General features: G+C 38.5%; 2 protein-coding genes across 4 annotated transcripts in view; one reads left to right on the top strand and one right to left on the bottom strand.

Annotated features, from left to right (window-relative positions):
- LOC130927093 (coiled-coil domain-containing protein 148-like) overlaps positions 1 to 18,847 on the bottom strand; it is an 89,107-nt gene extending 70,260 nt beyond the window's left edge. The window contains exons 1-6 of one of the 3 annotated variants that reach the window (XM_057852640.1): positions 18,786 to 18,847; positions 16,249 to 16,340; positions 12,665 to 12,786; positions 6,862 to 6,965; positions 3,223 to 3,314; positions 2,999 to 3,150 (exon numbers count right to left, since the gene is read on the bottom strand). In XM_057852640.1, coding sequence (XP_057708623.1) covers positions 2,999 to 3,150; positions 3,223 to 3,314; positions 6,862 to 6,965; positions 12,665 to 12,786; positions 16,249 to 16,330 — 552 coding nt within the window. In that variant the 5' untranslated portion in view covers positions 16,331 to 16,340; positions 18,786 to 18,847. Of the gene's footprint in view, positions 1 to 2,998; positions 3,151 to 3,222; positions 3,315 to 6,861; positions 6,966 to 12,664; positions 12,787 to 16,248; positions 16,341 to 16,410; positions 16,541 to 18,785 lie in introns of those variants that run through there. The other 2 variants (XM_057852638.1, XM_057852641.1) reach the window with 2 other exon arrangements.
- Positions 18,848 to 18,980: 133 nt separating this feature from the next.
- LOC130927091 (plakophilin-4-like) overlaps positions 18,981 to 21,271 on the top strand; it is a 249,057-nt gene continuing 246,766 nt past the window's right edge. The window contains exon 1 of the mRNA XM_057852634.1: positions 18,981 to 19,152. The gene's annotated coding sequence lies outside the window, so the exon portion shown is untranslated. The remainder of the gene's footprint in view (positions 19,153 to 21,271) is intronic.

Raw genomic sequence — 21,271 nt, forward strand, 5'->3', positions numbered from 1 at the left:
TTGTACATTGCATTTCTGTACTTGTGGCATATTTTCCAAATTGACTCATTCAGGTTAAACTCAAATACAGTTTATAGACAAGTTTCCTGAGCGAAACATGAGCGGCGCCACCTCGGATATTTTCTGTTCCGGTTTAAAAAGAACAACGTGAATTGCGGTTGAAGTAAGCAGTGTGTTGACAAAGTTAAAACTGCTAAATCAAACCAGAGGAACCCACGGAATCTCCAAAAATGGATTCAGCACGATGTAGATGAGACTCCGAGACTTTCTGTGCTGTGCCAGAACTCCTGGAAGCGCCAATATATATGATTTAAATTGGAATGTTTTGAACAGTGTCCAGCTTCGCCAGTGTGAATCTACCTCACCATAGTCCTTAAATCGAAACCAGCTGAAGACAAGAAGGATGCGATTTAAACCTAAGGATATACCTAAAACATTGTATGTTTCTTTTTATCACTTCGTTGATCATTCGTGGACAAAATTATAACAACCTGTCAGCCTGTGTTGACGTGAGGTGTAGATTGATACCAAAACGAGGTGAAATTACAAATAATATTACGGTTGTCGAATGCAGAAGGGCTACCATGGATTTTGTTGTTACAAGGAAATACTAAAAGAAATGTACATATAAACATAAATAGTATGTCATTCATTTTTTTTGCAGATATTGATCACAATAAAATATTTGGACAACATGATTCTATTTCTTGTTTTATTTAAAATAATTGGTGCATGTGCAAAACAGATCATTAAATCACAATTTATAAAAAAAAAATTAGAAAAATATAAACGAAGGTGGAGCATACTAGAATGTGGCTTAAGGGAGTCTCGCCAAACTTTAACCCGACATTACAGAGACCCTCGGCTGCCTCCAGACAGGATTTCTCCTGCTGTCCTCGGTAATTCCATCTCCAATAGAGTATCTTCAAGTTGCTGCAGTTAAAAAGCCCGTAGTTGGATCTTGGGATTGAGTTGACGGTCCGCAGCAAGGCAAGCTACCGTCTCCCAGCCCCAGCCTCTTGGCCACCCCCCAAGTAGAACGCATGTAGTCTCGATATATGTCCATAAATGTACAGTAAGCGTTGTTGGGAGAATCAACTAGTCTTCCCTTGCCTAACAGCGTTTTCCACCTGTAAACAAACGAACAAAAAACGTGTAACACTTGCATTTATGCATTGATATCCTACACCAGACATGTCCGGCCCAGGGGTCAAATGCGGCCCGTGGTCAAATTTCATCTGGCCCCCAGCCTCTATCATAAAATCAATAACGTCTGGCCCGCACACAGACTTAATAAATTGGTCAGCAGTACTGCTACCAGCACATGAAGTAGCTTACACACTAAATGCTGCTCCTCATTTCCCACTAAAAGGCAGCAGCACTCTTAAGCAACAGTACCCCGTGTGACCCGTTACTCCCAATTTTCTAAAATGGCGACAATCAACAATAAAAAAGTTGAATGCGACGGCCGACGCTTAAAGGATAGGCAGAAATTGGACGATTACTTCACTAAAATACGCAACAACTGTTTCTGCCTCATTTGCAAAGAGACAGTCGCTGTTTTTAAAGAGTTCAATGTGAGGCGATATTACCAAACAAGACACGTTGACATGCAAGACAAGATTACAGGGAAGGTACGTAGCGAGAAATTGAAGCTAGTTTAATTTTACAGCAGCAGTATTTCACAAGAGCCCGACAGTCGAAAGAGAACGTCACGAAGGCTAGTTGCAAGATTGTTTAAATTATTCATTAAAAAAAATACCGTATTGGCCTGAATATAAGACAGTGTTTTATTTGCATTGAAATACGACTGAAAAAGAGGGGATCATCTTATATTCACGGTCTAGACATTATACCCATTCACGACGCTATATGGCGTCAGATATCATTGAAGCGATGTTCTGTCATGACAGATCTCAGCTACTCTCAAGTTTAACCAGTTTGCATTATTTTATTGCAATGTTTTTCCTTATTCAGATTTGTTTCAAGACTACAGTTACAGTTAGACTTCTTTTTGATGGTTAATGCAGTTATTGCAATTTTGTTGTTTTATCACAATAGATTGGTTTATTTACATTTCAAAAACCAGAAGCCATTCATTTACGAATGTGATTGCACTTAAGTTTACATATTTAAATGTTCAGATATTAAGATTTAAATGAAGCAAAATAACATGCTTTTTCTCTCAAATATATTGTTATAATCATTTGTTTCAGATGTACTGTAATTATTTTCTGTAAAAAAATTAATTTGGTGTTCAAAAAGTCTTTTATCAAACTTGAGTCTTGAAAAAGTCTTATAATCAGGGCCGTCTTTTATTCGGGCCAATACGGCATTAAAGCAAATGTGACACACAGAATGGCTGGCTAAATTTGCTTAAATATATTGTTCTACATAAATAACGTCAGCTAAGGTCATCCCTCCACATTTTTACCACACCAAATCTGGCCCCCTTTGCAAAAAGTTTGGACACCCCTGTCCTACACGTACTGATTAGCAACACGCTAGTAGCAAATAACATGTGTTGCAGCCACAACAGTACAGTAGTTGTAGTAATAATATTGAAGATCATCATAATTACGATCATCATCGTAATAATAATATCAAAGGAAACAAGTCGTTTCATGCGCAAGATTTTAGCCTTAGAATCTTTTGAGCAACGGACACATGACAATGCAGGGATAGGAAGAACATACCTTCCATAACACAGCGGCAACATGGCTACAAAAACAACTTGTCTTTGTGGTGGCACGAGCTTGGTTCCACATCTGCCTTCATGAACATGTTGTCCTCCCCTGTCGTGATGATGGCAGATGGATGCGGCATTTCCAAATTTTCTTTTTTAAGGGATTTTGATGAATAATGTTACTCCAGCTCTGCCCTTGTTTTGGATGGAGAAATTGTAAAACGGAAGTTGCGAGCAGAAATGCGGAAGTAAAGTGGAGGTACCTCGGAAACTTGTCTATAGATACTTCACTTTTCAATAAAAGACAAATACCTGGTGTTGCACGTCTTCCCAGTCTGCCGGAGGGGTGCCGATTCCTTGCTTTTGTTCTTGCTCCAACCTGAAGCTTAAGTCCTCTTTTAACTGATGAACTGGCTGAACAGTGCCCATTATGAAGTCCATACGGTCCCTCTCGAGAAACACTTCTAAACACAAGATGAATAAGAATTCTTTGACGTATTGTGTGAGTATGACTGTAAAACACTTTTAGAGCTTACCATATTCTTTGAGGGAAAAGATGGCAGTGTCTTCTATGCCATGTGGCCTGATGTTCTCCATGAAATTATGCAATTCACTCGCCGCTTTAGCTCTATTTGCAGAGTGGATAAAGCATTATGAAATATGAGCATGAATTGTGGCAGCATGTGTTACAGTGTGCTTCCGCTGTCAAGATCCGTGTGTAAGAATTATTTTCTGTTACGCCACACCGTTTTTCTTGGAACTGAAATTCAAGTGCATCGTGAATGTGATTTGTGTGTAATGAAGTCTTCAGTAATTTGGATTCATACTGTGCGTTGCAAACATTTCTAGTAGTGCTGCAACGATTAATCGATTAACTCAAGTAATTCGATTAGAAAAAAGCTTCAAATTAAATATTGCTGCGTCGAGTATTCGTTTAATTAAAATGGCGTTCTAATGGTTTGTTTTGAAAGTGTTTGCATTTAGTTTTATTCATTTGGGTGGACACTGCCCTGTTGTGGCAACAGTGAATATGACATAGCTCATTTTACATGAACAAATCCAGCTGCTCCCTCTTAATACTAACATAAGGTAAGTTTTTGTTTGCGCTAATATGTTTTTTATGCATTCATAATTTAGCTTTATAGTTATATTTATTTGATTTATATTTATTGTATATTTTTTATGGGAATATGTGAACGATTTGTTAAGAGCATTGTACAAAAAAATGTGAGCATTTCATACATAGTATTTAAGCTAGCAGACTTTTGCTATGCAAGTTAACCAATTGTTCTCTTAGATCCTCATTAATTTTTTTTAAACCGTTTGAGGCTAAGCTTGGGTTTTTAAATGTATTTTTAAATAAAAGTGGAATCCTGCATAGTTTGAAGAAACACTCGGGAATTTTATTTTGCATTTGCATTTAATATTCTTTTGAAAGTACAAGCTTAGCAAGCGTATGTTTTAGATCTTCTAAAATTTATCCTGCAACGCTTTAAATGTTCCAAAACGGGTACTCGATTATTCGAACTAACTAGTTGATCGATTAAAATAGTCAATAGCTGCAGCCCTAATTTCTAGAAAGAGTAAGCAGACCAGACCTTCCTCATTTCCCTCCATAGTCGCAGTGAAGCAAAGCTCTATGTACGCTTCATCTCATTTACTGGTCTTAGTTTTTAGGAGACTTCCTTTTTCCTCTCCTTTCATTTAATCCATGTTAAATATTTTTTTAATTTTGACTGAGGGCACTTCATATCTCTAGCTCTGTGCTGTGTGCACAACATACATGTAACAAGTATTAGTAAAGTTTCCACTGTCCAGCAAGCAATGCTACACGTAGAGCTAATACTTCCTTCGTATTATGGGTGGGAACCTCTTGGTACCTCACTATACGATACGATACGATACAATTTGCGAAACAAAGTTCACGATAACGATGATCTCCTGATATGGCAGCGCAACGATTATCCATACATTGGTCAGGAAATCTTTCTAGGATATTCTACAAAATAACTACTAAACAGAAAAACAAGCAATAATTTGAACAGGGAGAGTGGCAGTAAATTCCCTCCCACTTCAAACGGGCCCCAGCTACTTCTATGGCCGTCAGTGGCAGCCGATGGCATGGTAACGAGGTAATTTTGGGCCATTACAGGTTGTTGTTGATTTTCAGTCACTTCCTCTTGATTGTGGTGCATTTCAGGGTCACTTCCTGTTCGTTTTGTGGCATTTTATGGGTTACTTCCTGTTCATTTTGGATTACAGAACAGGAAGTGACCCGGAAATGACCCGAATGAATAGGCAGTGACTCAAACTCAACAGGAAGTGACCTGTAAATGCCCCTAGAATAGAATAGAATAGAATTTGACATTATATAGTTGTACAATGGAAATTGTGGAGCATCTCCCTTTACAGTGCAGGATAAGTTAAATCTCAAAAGTGACTTGCAAGTATAAAACCATAAAATCTAAATAAATATAATGTGTATGAGATAGTCCTATGTTCAGGCAGTGGAAATAATCGAAGTGAAGTAGCAGCAGTTGACAGTGAAGGCATTGAATATTGCATGTCAGTATTGCACATAAGTATTGCACATACAATATGTGTGAATAGAAGTGAAGTAGCAGCAGTTTGACAGTGAAGGCATTGAATATTGCATGTTAATATTGCACGTGAGTAAGTATTGCACATAGAATATTGCATGTAAATGAATACTCGTCATTGGTTGATGTGGTGTTACATATGGCAGTTCCGGGTGGAGATGGCTTTAGCAAAGAAACTGTTCCTTAGAGCGACTGTGAATGCTCTGGTTTTGAATTAGCTGACGTTCGTTCGCCCTTCCCAGTCTTAACGGATTAGGTGCCGAGCGCCTTTAATGCCAGCTACAGAGGTAACAGACACTAGTATAGCGGAGATTTGGTAGCAACTTTTTGGTTCCTTTTTTTTTTAATTGTCACCTTTTTTAAAACAATATCTCAATTCTTGGCATGAGTGTATCGATAACCTTTTGGGACGGAAAGTATCACGATACATCACAATTTTGATTTTTTTGTCACACCCCTACTTCGTATACTCTGACAATGAGAGCACCACTGCCATCCATTGTACTGGATGTGCAATTACACTTTGTAATACAGCAAAAAAATGCCATCAATTGTATTGGATGTGCAATTACACTTTGTAATACAGCAAAAAAAAAAAAAAAAAAAAAAAAGCCTGACTGTTCCCAATGTTCACATGCGCCACCCTCTGGCATTGCACCGTGCTACCCCAAGAAGATCCAGTGTAACTGTATGAGAAGAACTGGAATAGGTATTGTTCACTAAAATACAAGATAAGCACATTATCAACAAAAGCACTGATCTATTTTCACCCAGACACTGTTGAGCGTAATTATGTTTTGGAATGCCTGTGATTATAGGTAATGTTATTTCAAACAGTGGAGCTGGGTTGAAACCAGGTCTGTAGTGCGGCTAAGAGGTGTTATTTGTTCCATAAAAACAGAATATGGACAGGCTTTATGTGTATTTGAACACATGATTTGCCACTCTATTTTTTATTCTTATTATATAGGAACATTAAATTGGGGCCAGAACATCTTCAACCTTTAGCTGATGTTGCTCTAAACCAGCAGTGCAATTATAAGTTACCACAGCGAAACACTTGCAAATTTAACAAGGGAATTTTAAAAATCTGGATAATTGTACAAGATATAAACCAACGTATCATCAGCTCATCGTCATGACTGTGGTCATTACTGAGCCACGTGCTTGTGTACAGTGTGCATCATTAACCTTGGGTGGCTCAGACATTACGCTGGCAAACAGACTGCACCCTGGGGCTTCTGCTGCCTTTCTCACTTCACAAAGCATTGTGCTTTTCCCCCCCTATCCGTTTAATGTATTCTTTACCCTTCTAAAGCTCCATTCCACTCATTCTCTCCCACTGAGGCCCTAATTCATTGTCATCACTCCAAGTCAACATGCTAGAGTCTTCTCTTTTCTGTCATTTTGATTTTTATCTTCCCGTCCCCCATTTTAGCACGTTTTCCATCCCTATTTCGGTCAGACAGATACCCATTGGGGCTCAGTGGGGCTTAAGTGGAATGACTGTTTAGTATAATAGCAGAGTCAGAAGACTGCACCAGATAATGACTAGGAGTAATAGGGCTCTCTTACTCTGCTTTTTGCAGCCTAGGGCACTCTCGGCTCCACACCTGCCTGTGCTGCCGTAATGTGTCGGACTCCTTAATTTCCTTGGCTACACATCGGGTCCTCTTAACCTGGAAGAGAAAGATGAATACAGCGCAAGATTAAACAACTGCTAAGGAACTGCAGCATGGGCACAAAAAGCTAGGGCGACCACTTTTAAACTATCTACTAATTTAATATATTAATTCCGCCGATAGATAATTTGCGTCAGTCGGTTAAACCTTAATGCTCCGAATAGCTTAACAAATTTATCCCATTTTGAAATTGTATTAAATACAGCAAAGCAATACCATATAAAGACAGGGAAAACACTAGCTTTAATGCCTAACAGCTTGGGGCGGGGGGTTGTTTTGTTGTTCCTGTTTAACAACCCTTTACTACAGGTTGACAGTACTGGTAAGATTTACTAATGGTGTCAGACATTGGACGCTTAGAAGCCATCGGTGCCTTTCACGGTGGCCATTGGAAAGTATTCTTACAAACTAAATGACCTGTGTTGAAAATGTCCAGGTTAAGAGTAGAGAACTTGATAAGCTGTTTTAAAGTGCCTATGACAACAACAAGCATGTTTATTTCATATTTCACGTGGTATTTTATGCTCCTGAATAAAATGAACCGCTTGGATGTGTGTGGAAGCGATCGATTTATTTATTCAATTTCTTGAATCCCGCGCCATGAAAATGAGTGACTTCCTAGATGGAGGAAGAATGCGAATGTGACGTCAGCCGGGTCACCATCTCACAATACAGCCATTACTATATACAGTGCCCTCCATAATTATTGGCACCCCTGGTTAAGATGTGTTTTTTAGCTTCTAATATTTTTTTAATTCAAATAATATGGGACCTTAATGGAAAAAAAGAGAAAAATCCAACCTTCAATACAAGTGCATTTATTCAGTGGGGGAAAAATCCCACATAAAGAAATAATTATTTGACATCAAATAATGTGTGACACAATTATTAGCACCCCTGGTGTTAATACTTTGTACAACCCCCTTTTGCCAACAAAACAAGGTCTGGGGACTGAGATGGCCATGGGAGGAGCTTGATTTTGTGTCTGGTGAACCATTTCTGTGTAGATTTGGCCATAAGTTTTGGGTCATTGTCTTGCTGAAAGACCCAGTGACGACCCATCTTCAGCTTTCGGGCAGAGGGCAACAGATTTTGATTTAAAATGTCCTGGTAATTCAAAGCATTCATGATGCCATGCACCCTAACAAGGTTCCCAGGGCCTTTGGAAGCGAAACAGCCCCACAGCATTACTGACCCACCCCCATAATTCACAGTGGGTATGAGGTGCTTTTCAGCATGCGCAGCTTTCGTGGCACGCCAGACCCACTTAGAGTGTTTGGCTCCTAAAAGCTCAATCTTGATCTCATCTGACCAAAGCACACGGTCCCAGTTGAAGCCTGGGACTGTGTGGTTTGGTCATAGCCACTTTCAAGGTCCTGGAGTGGCCTAGCCAGTCTCCAGATCTCAACCCCATAGAAAATCTGTGGAGGGAGTTGAAAGTCCGTGTTGCCCAACGACAGCCCCAAAACATCACTACTCTAGAGGAGATCTGCATGGAGGAATGGGCCAAAATACCAGCAACAGTGTGTGAAAAGCTTGTGAAGAGTTACAGGAAACGTTTGGCCTCCGTTATTGCCAACGGGTAGTGTCAAAGGGTACATAACAAAGTATTGAAATGAACTTTTGGTATTGACAAAATACTTATTGTCCATCATGATTTTCAAAAAAAATCTTTAAAAATCAAACAATATGATTTTCTGGTTTTTTTTCCACATTCTGTCTCTCATGGTTGAGGTTTACCCATGTTGACAATTACAGGCCTCTCTAATATTTTCAAGTGGGAGAACTTGCACAATTAGTAGTTGACTAAATACTTATTTGCACCACTGTATAAGATGTTTTCCCCCCTTTTTTCTCCCTAAAATACAATTTTAAAAAAGATCAAGAAAACCCTTATATGTATATGTATATTTTAATAAATGGTTTTTGAGCACTGCAATTGTAAAAATTATATGAGAAATATATAAAAGAAAACAATGATTTGTACATGTATACATGCATATATCTTAACTTTTTTAAACAAAAAACTGTATATGTGTTTTGTTTTTGTTTTGTTTTTTCAATTGAAAAAAATCTGCAAAGGACTGAGGGTGTGAAGTTTGAAGCGCAAAGTAGCAAGGGATCACTGTACTTAGATTGCTTAAAAGTCTGACCACTGATTTGTACAATACGATATATGTAAAACAAGCCCTAGAACCTTCCTATCTTGTTTAGTCAGCGGTCTTGCTGGCCCAACTCAAAACCTACACTCCCAACTTGGTCTTTTGGTGACTCCGAGAGTTAAAAAGCAGTCCAGGTTAAAAAACATTCCCTATTAGGCACCATCTTATGTCCAAAGCAATTCTAAATGAGGACTATTAAACCAAACAAACCCTTTTGTGCTTATATTTAGATAAAAACATGCAGTCCAATTATAGACTACACAGGCACAAACCTTTTGCATTGACTGCTTTTACTGTCTATGCACTCATTGTTTTATTCCAAACAAATTAAGATACACTGGATTTCCTCTTAAGTATATTCATGTCAAGGACGGAATCTGATTAAGAGGGATAACAGTAGACAGCTGTAAAAATCCACTGGTTTCTTTCTTGAGGGTAAAAATGCTGCCGAAGGCGACAAATGGTGATTTATTTACCCTCCATCATGTCACCTGTGGGAGACGTCTGCGGAAAGCCGGGTCTGTTATTCTGCCAGGAGCAAAAAATGCAAATGTCTTATCTGCGTTATGCAGTGAACGAGGTTGGAAGGGTGCAAAGGCAACTTTAAGGATACTTTGGAGAAAAAAAATGGCTCCAACGACAGTTAAGCAATTAAAACACTGCAGGTTGGACAGCTTAATCTGCTTGGCCACAAGCACATCCATTTCCCTGTGCTCAGAGTCAAACTTCAAACACTTTTATAATAGACCTCAAGCAGTCTGATGAATATTAATCAAACTAGACACTATTGTGTGTGGTAGTGATATTGCTGTTCTCTTTCAGTGGTTAAATATTATGTAATGCCACTTTAAATCCCATACTAGTAACAATAATAACCCAGAATAATGAGAGAGAAAAAGGTTGACAAACCCATAGAAATGTTTGAGTTTTGCAACCGGCTTGGAGACATGTCATTTTATCACTCTACTGTTTTTATGTACATTTATGTGGGAGATAGAAAGGAAAAATGACTTCTTAATGGTTTACAAATAAGTCTCGAGAGTGTGTGGATACCCATCAAGTGTGAAATTAAACAAGCAAATTCTTATTCCTCAAAAATGTTACCGTGAGTGAGCACTTCATTTCATGACACAGCTCCGTAATAGTAGGGCTAATTTACATACAGTGGTATAATGATCTGATTTTTGTCAAAATCACACAGATGGAAAAAACAGTGCGTGCTTCAACTAAAACCACCCAAACATTCATAGGTTTTCGTACTCTAATGAGGATAGTATGCAAACAATGGCAGAAAAGGGGGAAAATAAGGACCGTAAGTTAACCATCACATTTAATATTTTGTGCCCCGATAACTTCAACAAGACGCTTCCTGTAGCTGCAGATGAGTCTGGCACATCGATCAGGACTAATCTTGACCCATTCTTCTCTACAAAACTGCTGTATTTCAGTCAGATTCCTGGGATATCTGGCATGAATCACTGTCTTTAGGTCATGCCACAGCATCTCAATGGGGTTCAAGTCTGGACTTTGACTTGGCCACTCCAGAACGTGTGAACGTTCTGAAGTTGATTTACTTCTTGATTTACTGATTTACTTATTTGTTGTGGATCATAGTCTTGTTGCAGCATCCATCGTCTTTTTAGCTTCAACTGTCTGACAGACAGCCTCAGGTTTTCCTGCAAAACATCCTGATAAACTTTTGAATTCATCCTTCCATTAATGATTTATAGTTGTCTAGGCCCTGAGCGCGCAAAACAGCCCAAAATAATGATGCTCCCTCCACCATGCTTCACGATGGGGATAAGGCGTTGATGTTGGTGAGCTGTTCCATTTTTCCTCCACACATGACGTTGTGTGTTACTCCCAAACAATTCGACTTTGGTTTCATCAGTCCGCAAGTGCCTTTTTGTGAACATTTAACGTGCAACAATGTTTTTTTTTTGACAGCAGTGGCTTCCTCTGTGTGAAGTCTTCCCATGAAGACCATTCTTGGCCATAGTTTTACATATAGTTGATGTGTGCACAGAGATATTGGACCGTGCCAGTGATTTCCGTAAGTCTTTAGCAGACACTTGAGGGTTGTTATTTACCTCTCTGTGTATTCTGCACTGAACCCTTGGCGTCATCTTTGGTGGACGGCCACTGCTTTGGAGAGAAGAAACAGTGCCAAACTCTCTCCATTTGTAGGCAACTTCTCTAACTGTCAATTGATTAGCATCCAGACTTTTAGGGATGGTTTTGTATCCTTTCCCCGCTTTATACAAATCAACAATCCTTAATCGCAGGTCTTCAGACAGCTCTTTGGACCGAGCCATGATGCACATTAGACAATGCTTCTCATCAAGACAATTCTTATCAGGTGTGTGTTTTATAGTGGGCAGGGCAGGTTTAAACCACTCATCAGTGATTGGGCACATACCTGACTTAAATCGTTTGGTAAAAATTGGTTTCAATTGCTCTTTAAGTCTCCTTAGGCAGAGGGTTCACTTACTTATTTCCTCTGTCATTGTTTGCATACTATCCTCATTAAAATATGAAAATCTATAAATGTTTGGGCGGTGTTAGTTAAAGCACTTTTTTTTCATCTGTGTGATTTTGACAAAGATCAGATCACATTCGATGGTGATTTTATTGCAGAAATGTGAGAAATTCCAAAAGGTTTAGATACTTTTTCATACCACTGTACAGACACGGTGCTCCGCATACGCATAACACGCACTGCGCGTAGGGCACCAACTGCCTGAAGGGGCACCAAAAAAAAATCAAGTTTGTAAAAAAATGCTAAAAAATAGTAATTGTAATAATAACAACAATATATCGTATTTAAAATAAAACTTTGCAGGGCCACTAACAACTGATTCTTGCACTTTAATGTTTGTATTTAAAGTTCATTATTTATGTTCATTTACAAATGTTTATTTGTAAATAGTTGAGGAATTTATTTTTTTTATTTTAAATTATTTAGTTTTATTTATTTGAGTATTTGGTGCCATTGGTCGTTTTTTAATAAATATAGACTTAATTATTATTATTTATCTATTATTTTTGTTTTTTGTTTCATTTTGTTTTTGTTTGGTTTGACAGTTTGTGAAACATTTGTGAATGTGAATGTGAAATATTACTGTTGACAACTAAGTTATTTCGCAAAATAAAGCAATACTGACAAATGTTCAGATATTGTTCGTTTCTATCGTTGGGGGGGTGGATGGGGGGCTGGGGGGTGGGGGGGGGCACCACAAAGCATTTATGCCTACGGCACCAAAATAACTATATACAGTATAACCACTCCCACATATTTTCTCCTCCAATGAAATTACCAACTAGGGAGAGGTTCCAAAGCTGCATTCAAGGAACAGCTGGACACAATGAACATGTCAATGGCAAAAAGTAAGCAAAACTGCAAAGTCTATTGTTGGATTCCTAGATTATTGTCAATTTATAGCATTGGCGGAATATTTCTCCTTTATTAGGTAAAAACATTGATTTGCTATTCTTTGTAATCACTGTGAAAGTTATCCACAAATACGGACGCACCTTTTTTCCGATCAAAGCAGTTTGCAGCCGTTTAGCGTCAACCATGGCTTGCACTTTTTCGTATTCCGTGGGTTTGTAGTTTGATCTGCCCAGGCCATTTTTCAGTCGTGCTGTCAACTTGTCTGCATTCAAGGAAACAAATGACATCAGTCAGTACACTGGTGACAAGAAAGTAGAAGTAAGACCAATTTATAATGTTCACGAAAGGTTAAATTTGATGAATAATCCAAGTCTCCTTTCTCGCAACTAGGATGTTCCAAGCTTAAAATAGGTCATTTTATTGGGCAATGGAGAATTTCCTGGTCAAGAGCTTTGAATTTGTGTTTAGTGCTCTAAATTCATGCCTTCTTTGTGCTTTATCATTAATTCATGTACAGTGGAGGGACTTTATAAAGTCTCAACAGCTCTGATTAAATGACCAAGAATGTGACCCGCACAATTAAACAAATCTAATAGAGAGATGAAAGAAATAAAAGCACAACTGAGATATTGTTAGTGTACAGGTTTGCACACTCTCATAAACCTGAGGGTGGGACAGTGTTCAGAATAAATCAATTACATTGACATTTGTGTCATTTATTTTATCATTATCATTTATTTATTATTTATTCATTGTAAAATATTTCTGCGTGAACTCAGATAAAGTACATTTCTATTTGGCTTCTAGTGCTTGGAAAATATAAAAAAGATTTGTAATTAATGTTTTCTTAGGGGTCATTGGTCCGTTGAAAGGTGCTATACCAAGGACGTAGGATTGGTCTCAACATTGGTCGGGACGATATGGCATAACCTGCATGTAAACTTTTTGCTGGGTACGGAAGATTCTTAATGGTCAATGGAAAATAAATCTGTATTGACTTATACCAATTTTCATGTGTATTGGTTCAGCCTACACCGTGCAATTCAAACGTTTGTTTTCAAAATTTACTAGGGCTGTCAAAATTATCGCGTTAACGGGCGGTAATTAATTTTTTTTTATTAATCACGTTAAAATATTTGACGCATTTAACGCACATGCCCCACTCAAACAGATGAAAATGACAGCACTGTGTCATGTCCATTTGTTACTTGTGTTTTTTGGTGTTTTGTCGCCCTCTGCTGGCACTTGGGTGCAACTGATTTTATGGGTTCCAGCACCATGAGCATTGTGTAATTATTGACATCAACAATGCCGAGCTAATAGTTTATTTTTTGTTTGAAAATTGTACAAATTTTATTAAAACGAAAATATTAAGAGGGGTTTTGATATAAAATTTCTATAACTTGTACTAACATTTATATTTTAAGAACTGCAAGTCTTTCTATCCATGGATCGCTTTAACAGAATGTTAATAATGTTAATGCCATCTTGTTGATTTATCATCATAATAAACAAATACAGTACTTATGTACAGTATGTTGAATGTATATATCTGTCTCGTGTCTATCTTTCCATTCTACCAATAATTTACATAAAAATATGGCATATTTTATAGATGGCTTGAATTGCGATTAATTAATTTTTAAGCTGTGATTAACTCTTAACTTAAAAATTTTAATCGTCTGACAGGCCTAAGATTGACTCAAGAATTATTTGAAAACTTCCAGAAAAAAATTCCGGATTTTATGAGCAAATTTAAATTGCATTATTTGAACATAAACTACTGCTTTTGTCCACACAGCCAAACTCAAACACAAAAATGAAAGCTCCTGAGGGCTGCTTATAGACCACATGAATAAAGTTAAAAGTAAAATTGGGGTAAATGGGTTAAAACTCGGTTCACTACATTTCTCACAGTTTAGGCAAGGCAAGGCAAATTTATTTATATAGCACAATTCAACAAAAGACAATTCAAAGTGCTTTACATCACATGAAGATCATAAAAAGTTTAATTAATGTTAACAGTAGAAAACACATAAAGGAAGACACTCCTTTCTAAGCAGCTACCTACTCGAGTTTTGCAGGTTAGCAACTTAACACAGTTTAATGTCATGCTAACTCTGATTTAGGTCAGACTTTCAGTAGCAAAATTAGTGGTGTGTTCCCCACTTCCACAACATTGACGTCTTTTTACATTCTTTACAGTGGCTGCTGCTGGCTGTGTGTGTGTGTGTGGGGGGGGGGGGGGGTCAAGTCATCAGCAAATCAAATGTGCGTTTAGGAGGGAAAACAACCGGTGTCTTGCCAATGTAGTTACCCCCGTCAAAATTGTATCCCCTGACCGCGGGAGCACGCACACACACTCATTAGTTATGAGTTATGTCGACGTAAACAATTAATTGGAGACAGAAAAGAACCACAGTTACTGTATATATTCTGGACATAGACATTTATTTAACTGAAGAAACTCCATACAGGACTTGAATTACAGTAATAACAGTTATAGGTCATCCTACGAGTAAAACAGTAAAACATTGCCTTTTTTTAACGTTAAGTACACATGTTACGTTATACGACAGAAAAAAAAAGTTAAAAAAAAAAAAAAAATTATGGATGGGCCAAGTTTTAAAACCTTGTAGATAACTACATCACCAAAATACGGAAATCAGGCAAATCAGTACAGCGCAGTAGCTCCGCCCAGGGGATACAATTTTTGACAGGGGTAAATACATTAGCACGACACCTTCAGGCGGACGCGGACCATATTCAATGGATGACGATCTTTGCGAAAAGTATAGCTGTCCTAGCCTGATTTAAAATTCCCCTTAAGAATGATGGGAAACAAAAAAACGTTCATTTTCAACTTATTATTATAAATATTCTTGTAAGTAAATTTTATAGCTGACACTGCGTTTCGGGGTCATCAACGTGTTGTGCCTCCCCCACACCAAAAGTCAAACTCTGCCTATGCCATTACGTTTCTATCTGGCACCCCCAAACATTGTATACAGTAAATCCTAGTTATTTGCTGGGAATAAAATGTGACCCCAACTAGGAATAGGTGAAAATCTAGGCCATAGAGTGAGTGAGTTAAGAAGAGAGAGAGCACATTAAAAGAAAAAAAAAAACTGCTATCATTCCCTGCTTCCATGCTTTCAACTCATTTAAACACACACACACACACACAAAATAATGTTAATAATTGGACACACACTAAATGTGGGCATATAATGTAATACTTGTACATGTTTCGTGTCCATGTGCGTGTATGTGTGATAATGATTGTGCGTGAGTGCCTGGATGTAATTTCCTTAAACAGCGACTGATTGATATTGTTGGCCTGGAGCAAATTAACACATGACGTCCTGTGCGATAAAATGTTTAAATTAGACAAACTTGGAGAACTTTGGAAGATGCACTGCAGCAGGATCCCTAGATGAGTTCAACACTGGATCGCATTTGATGCGAGTTCTTTTTTGCTGACATGAGCAAAAGAAGACAAAGGCCACGGTTCAAGTGAGACACTGCAGGAAAGAGTGCCCGGCAGGCGGAGCAAAGTATTGTCAAGACATTTGTGTTTGCAGTTAAGCTGAGTGCCATCAAGACAGGTGAACAAACAAGCTGTGTTGGACAAAAACATCAATGCCATGTCAGGACATTCAGTGGAATTCCACACAGCATAGAAACCTCCAGGTCAAATTTCAACTTAATTCCACTCACTCACCCAAGTCTTCTGCTCTGTAGGTAGTGATAAATGCTTGTTGACTTCCTGCATTCTTTGCCCAGGTGCTGCTTGTGTACGTCATGTCAAATTACCTGTTTAAAAAAATAAACGACATTATTCATATATAAGACACAATTTCTCAACATGAAGGGAAATAACTTTCCTATGATGTATTGTAGTTTGTTACACTGATGTACTGTCTACCTGTTTGAAGGTATATGAGTGACAAGGGATTTGTGTAAAGACAAAATGGCTTTGACATATAAAGGCACTAAAGGATGACATCATCGACTTGAACGAGGTAGGCGGGAAGTGGCAAGGAGTTGTTTATTTTACCGCAAAGAATATGCGCGCGACACGTGTAGCTAAATAGAACACTACCCAAAATCACCTTTGTTTTGTGTACAAGTGAGTGTACTGCATTTTTTATTTTATGTATTTATTTTACAAAACAGAAATGTAAAAGACAAATGTACTGCAAATGAATGCCATTTATATCTTATATCTGTCCAGTCAATTTTGAATGATTGCTGCCTGTCTCTCTCAGTCCAAATAGATTTTACATCTATCATCATCAAGTGCAACTACTATATTTTTTAAAAAGATACCTTACTTAGACTTTCAAAAAAATTTGTCAAATGGCACTGAAAGATAAATATTGTCATATGAATGGATTTTTCTCTGCCCGTTTCAAGTAAAACAAGCACGACTGTGCCCCAACACACTGAAGGCTTTGCGCTCCCTATGCTGGCTAACTTGTAACCTGGCAACAAAGTCATCATAATTCCATGTGCTGTCTGTGCATGCCATCTACTGGCTAACTTGTACCTAGAGGCAACACAGGCACACATAAATCTTCAATTAATTTATCTTTTTAATTAGCTCTGAGATAAAAATTCAAAAGTTGGGCCTGAGGATTGATGTGTATGCATCCCTAGACTATACCTACCAAATTTCATTCTGATCCGTCCACGAATATCGGAGTGGAAGCAATTTTGGTTAGTGTCCTCACCAAGAAGAACAACGACAAGTGAGCGAGAATTTGAGACCTCCCTCCCGGCGGTCTAAAAACATGTCAATTGGGTGGATTGTATGTCATAGCACCAATGTAATACATTACTGTAGTACACTTTTAGACCTCCTGGAGGCAGTTTCCAGGTCTCACTCGTTTCGTTTTTGTTGTTTTTCTTGGTGAGGACACTGACTTTAATTGCTACTCCTCTGAAATTCATTGACAGATAAGAATTTAATTTGGAAGTGTATTCAATTTCCCCAGTGAGAAGGGAAGAAAAACCCTATGCACGGGGAGGCTGGAGGCACTTTTTCTTTGTCTCCTGGTACCAGTAATGTCTTGTCTTTACTGCTTGTCTGTCTTTAAGTGTAAATTCTTTGTTCTTTTTTATTCCCGAATTCTGTGTCATCATCTCCTGTTCTTTATAAGAATAAATCAACCTGTAACAAGGAAAAATCGACTCTTTTCCTTCAGAAGATACAGTATATTCAAGGGATGTATAGTGATCCCTCGTTACTTCACGCTTCAAACTTCGAGTCTTCGTCTGTTGCATATTTTTTTTGCAATTAAAAAAAAAAAAATACAGATGAGCTGTCCAGAGCCGATCGCGTTGTCTCATTCTCCCTCCCTCCCTCCCTCTCCCTGCTCTTTGTTCATCAGGCAGTGCACTGGAGTTGCTTATTAAAGTTAATGATGATAGACAGACATGTTCAATGTTTGATCTTGCCACAGATGCCTGGAATCCAAAGCTTCAATGCACCGCATGTGTCAATCATCATTTAACTTGTTGGGCAACTCATTGTGTTTAAGTGAGCAGCTTGAGCAGATTTGAGTGGACTCAATCAATTTTTATACTTTATTCTTGTTTAAAAATAATTTGGTGGGACAGTAACATATTTGAAACTTATAATTATTACATTTGAAGTGCTTAAAAACATTACTCAAAATATATATGTACATAAAAGTATTTTTTTCTTAGTATTATATGTTTTATATGTATCTCTTACCAATGCTTAAATCTAAATACTGTAAATACGTTTAACAAAAAAAAAAAAAAAAGGAGGGGGGGCGCTACTTCGCGGTTTTTCACTAATCGGTCCCCATTCTGGTCCCCATTAACCACGAAAAACGAGGGATCACTGTATACACGCCCTAGATCCTTGATCCTGATTTGTTATATTTTGTCTCAGGAATGATTAATTGCATTAATTAATTTCTGACAAGCAAGTAGTGGACATGTGAACTCTTCCGGTGTGCTTATCTTTTCGCTGGGCTAATGATTATTGTTGCCTGTAGGTTCCGAGTCATTTTGCACTAATTGTGCAAACATTACTTTAACTATATCCATCTTTTCACCCTCCCATGAACCCATCCATCCATAAGTACGAAAGCGTGGTTAAGCACGCCGAATAAGATTGGTAATCATTGCAAAAGTACACACAAAATAAAACAAAACCTTGAGAGATAAATATTCACACAAAAGATTATACAAAATATTACATTAATCGACAAATAAGCACTTTACCAGTTCTTTTCCGCCCACCTCTTCTTTGGATGTATCGGTTGACAAAAAGCGTAACCAGGGTAACTGACGTCTTTGTCTCCAATTGGTCCATTCAACAGCTCCAACCTTCCCGGTTACGCCTCCGTGCCTTTCCTTGAACCAATCAGAAGTGCTCACTAGCTACTCGCCCCTCCCCCGTGCTCGGGGCTGCTGTTTGGGAAGCAAGGAGCTCGCGGAGGGCTTCGGTTCCTCTCAGTCTCTCGGCCATGGAGGCGAGTTCTGCACTCTCACACGCATGGGACTAAACGATGAAGTTACAAGCCCAGATGTAGACGGATATCCGTCGCCCGGCCAAGCCTCAACAACAACCACCAACAACCCCACCGAGGTATTTATTATTTCAACGTCTTCTCTCGAAACTATGTTGAGTTGAGAAAAGTCAGGAGACGTGAAAGCATCACGGCGCGCGCGAGGCGGGGTCGACGTGCTACTTTCCCCCTGGAAAAGTCTTTAAATACTCGCTTATGGGATGAGGTTGTTTAATAAAATGTATCTGAGTATTTTTTAAAGTCACCTTTACGGTGGAGAATGTGCTCATATTTTCGTTAGCAGCACACCTCCACGAGACCTTCACGTACCATTGGGATGAAAGGATAGCTAGTTTAGTGCTCTTTCCCCCTCCTCTTCTTCTTCTTTTTTTTTATATTTCAAAGCGAACAAACTCACCTTTAGTGTAGTTTACGTTTATGTGCATGTTGCCAGAAAGTAATGCAAAGGAGAGGATTGCAGGTGAGCCACCAATGAGTGTTATCTCTGGAATACGTGGAGATCAAGAAGCGGAGTTATCCAGGGAAACATGTACATTTTACCGCTTATAGTCAATGAGTTTCACTGCTGCCACATAGTGTTGAAAATAGGTTTTAGATTTGTATATTTATAAGGGCGTTTGGCATAAAAACCCGTTTAGGGTCGCAATGTGCAAGCTCACCCTATTTCTTGGCCTGAGGGTGTTGTATTTCTTATCAGCATTTGGTAAAACCAAAATAAGCCAATTTATTCAGACATGTTCATGCCAACCCTGCATTGAAACAGCTGGATTAGCTGTTATCTACCTATCTTTCTGTCTACTTGATGTCTAGCTTTCTGTTCAGCTCTCTGACTCTGTCACGGACAGAATTGACATTGGATGGAGGTACTCTCAAATGATGGAAAATGTCTTTCCCCCTACCCCTTTTTCAAACATATTTATACAAATAGCTGATTCTCTGAAGTGCCTGTCCACCCATCAAGTGTAGTGCTGCAACGATTAATCGATTACCTCGAGTAATTCGATTTAAAAAAAGCTTCAAATCAAATTTGGCTGCTTTGAGGATTCGTTTAATTAGTGGCGTTCTAATGGTTTGTTTTGAAAGTGTTTGCATTTACTTGAATGATTTGGGTGGATACAATGCCCTGGAGTGCCAACAGTGAATATGACACTGCTCCCTGTTAAGACCAACATAAGGTTGTAAGTTTTTTTTTTTTAGATAATATGATTGTTGATGCATTCGTAATTTAGTTTAGAGGTATACTTAGCAGTTTTTTTGTGGGAATATGTGTTTGAACGATTTGTTAAGAGCATTGAAAATAAAATGTTAGCATTTTATAGCATTTAAGCTAGCGAATTTTTGCTATTTAAAAAGTGCAATCTCAGCAAGTTGTTTTACGTCTCCTAAAATGTATTCTGCAACTCGTTTGCCTGGCACGGCCAGACTGTTCTCCTTGTATTTTTCAAACACTGTGAGAAGAGTCTGGGACCCAGCCCTTTAACGGCCTCTTGAGCAAGCACAAGATCAACCGTCCAGTCAGATTTGTTTATTTGCGTGACGTGTTCTTAACGGGTAACGTCACTCTTCCGCGTCGGAAGACGTCTCCACAGCAACGCAGATGGCGAACAGGAGAGCTGAGAATATGTTCCAATCCATGGTAAAATCAGTTTTAAATGATCAAAAACACATCGACGCAAGTCATTGACAACAGTTTGTCTCGTGCTAGCCATGTTGAATAAACTCCGCTCTCCTCCTATGTCTACTTCCGTGCGCAAGTCCCTTGTCGCTTTATTAACGTCACGTCCACCCGTCGCTGATTGGTCCACTCCACTGTCTGTTTGCTGTGGCTTGCGCTGCCCTGGAAATTTTATTCGCTGAATGGTGGCCAGACTCAATAGCTGGAGCAGCTGTGAGTCTGGTGTACCAGGCTAGTTTGCATTTAGTTTAATCATTTGGGTGGATACACCGCCCTGGAGTGCCAACAGTGAATATGACAATGCTCCCTGTGAAGACCAACATAAAGTTGTAAGGGTTTGTTTGAGCTAATATGACTGTTGATGCATTCGTAATTTAGTTTAGAGGTATACTTAGCAGTTTTTTGTGGGAATATGTGTTTGAACGATTTGTTAAGAGCATTGAAAATAAAATGTTAGCATTTTATAGCATTTAAGCAAGTGGACTTTTGCTATTTAAAAAGTG

The sequence above is a fragment of the Corythoichthys intestinalis genome, chromosome 12 (assembly GCF_030265065.1).
Source record: "Corythoichthys intestinalis isolate RoL2023-P3 chromosome 12, ASM3026506v1, whole genome shotgun sequence".
Classification (NCBI taxonomy): domain Eukaryota; kingdom Metazoa; phylum Chordata; class Actinopteri; order Syngnathiformes; family Syngnathidae; genus Corythoichthys; species Corythoichthys intestinalis.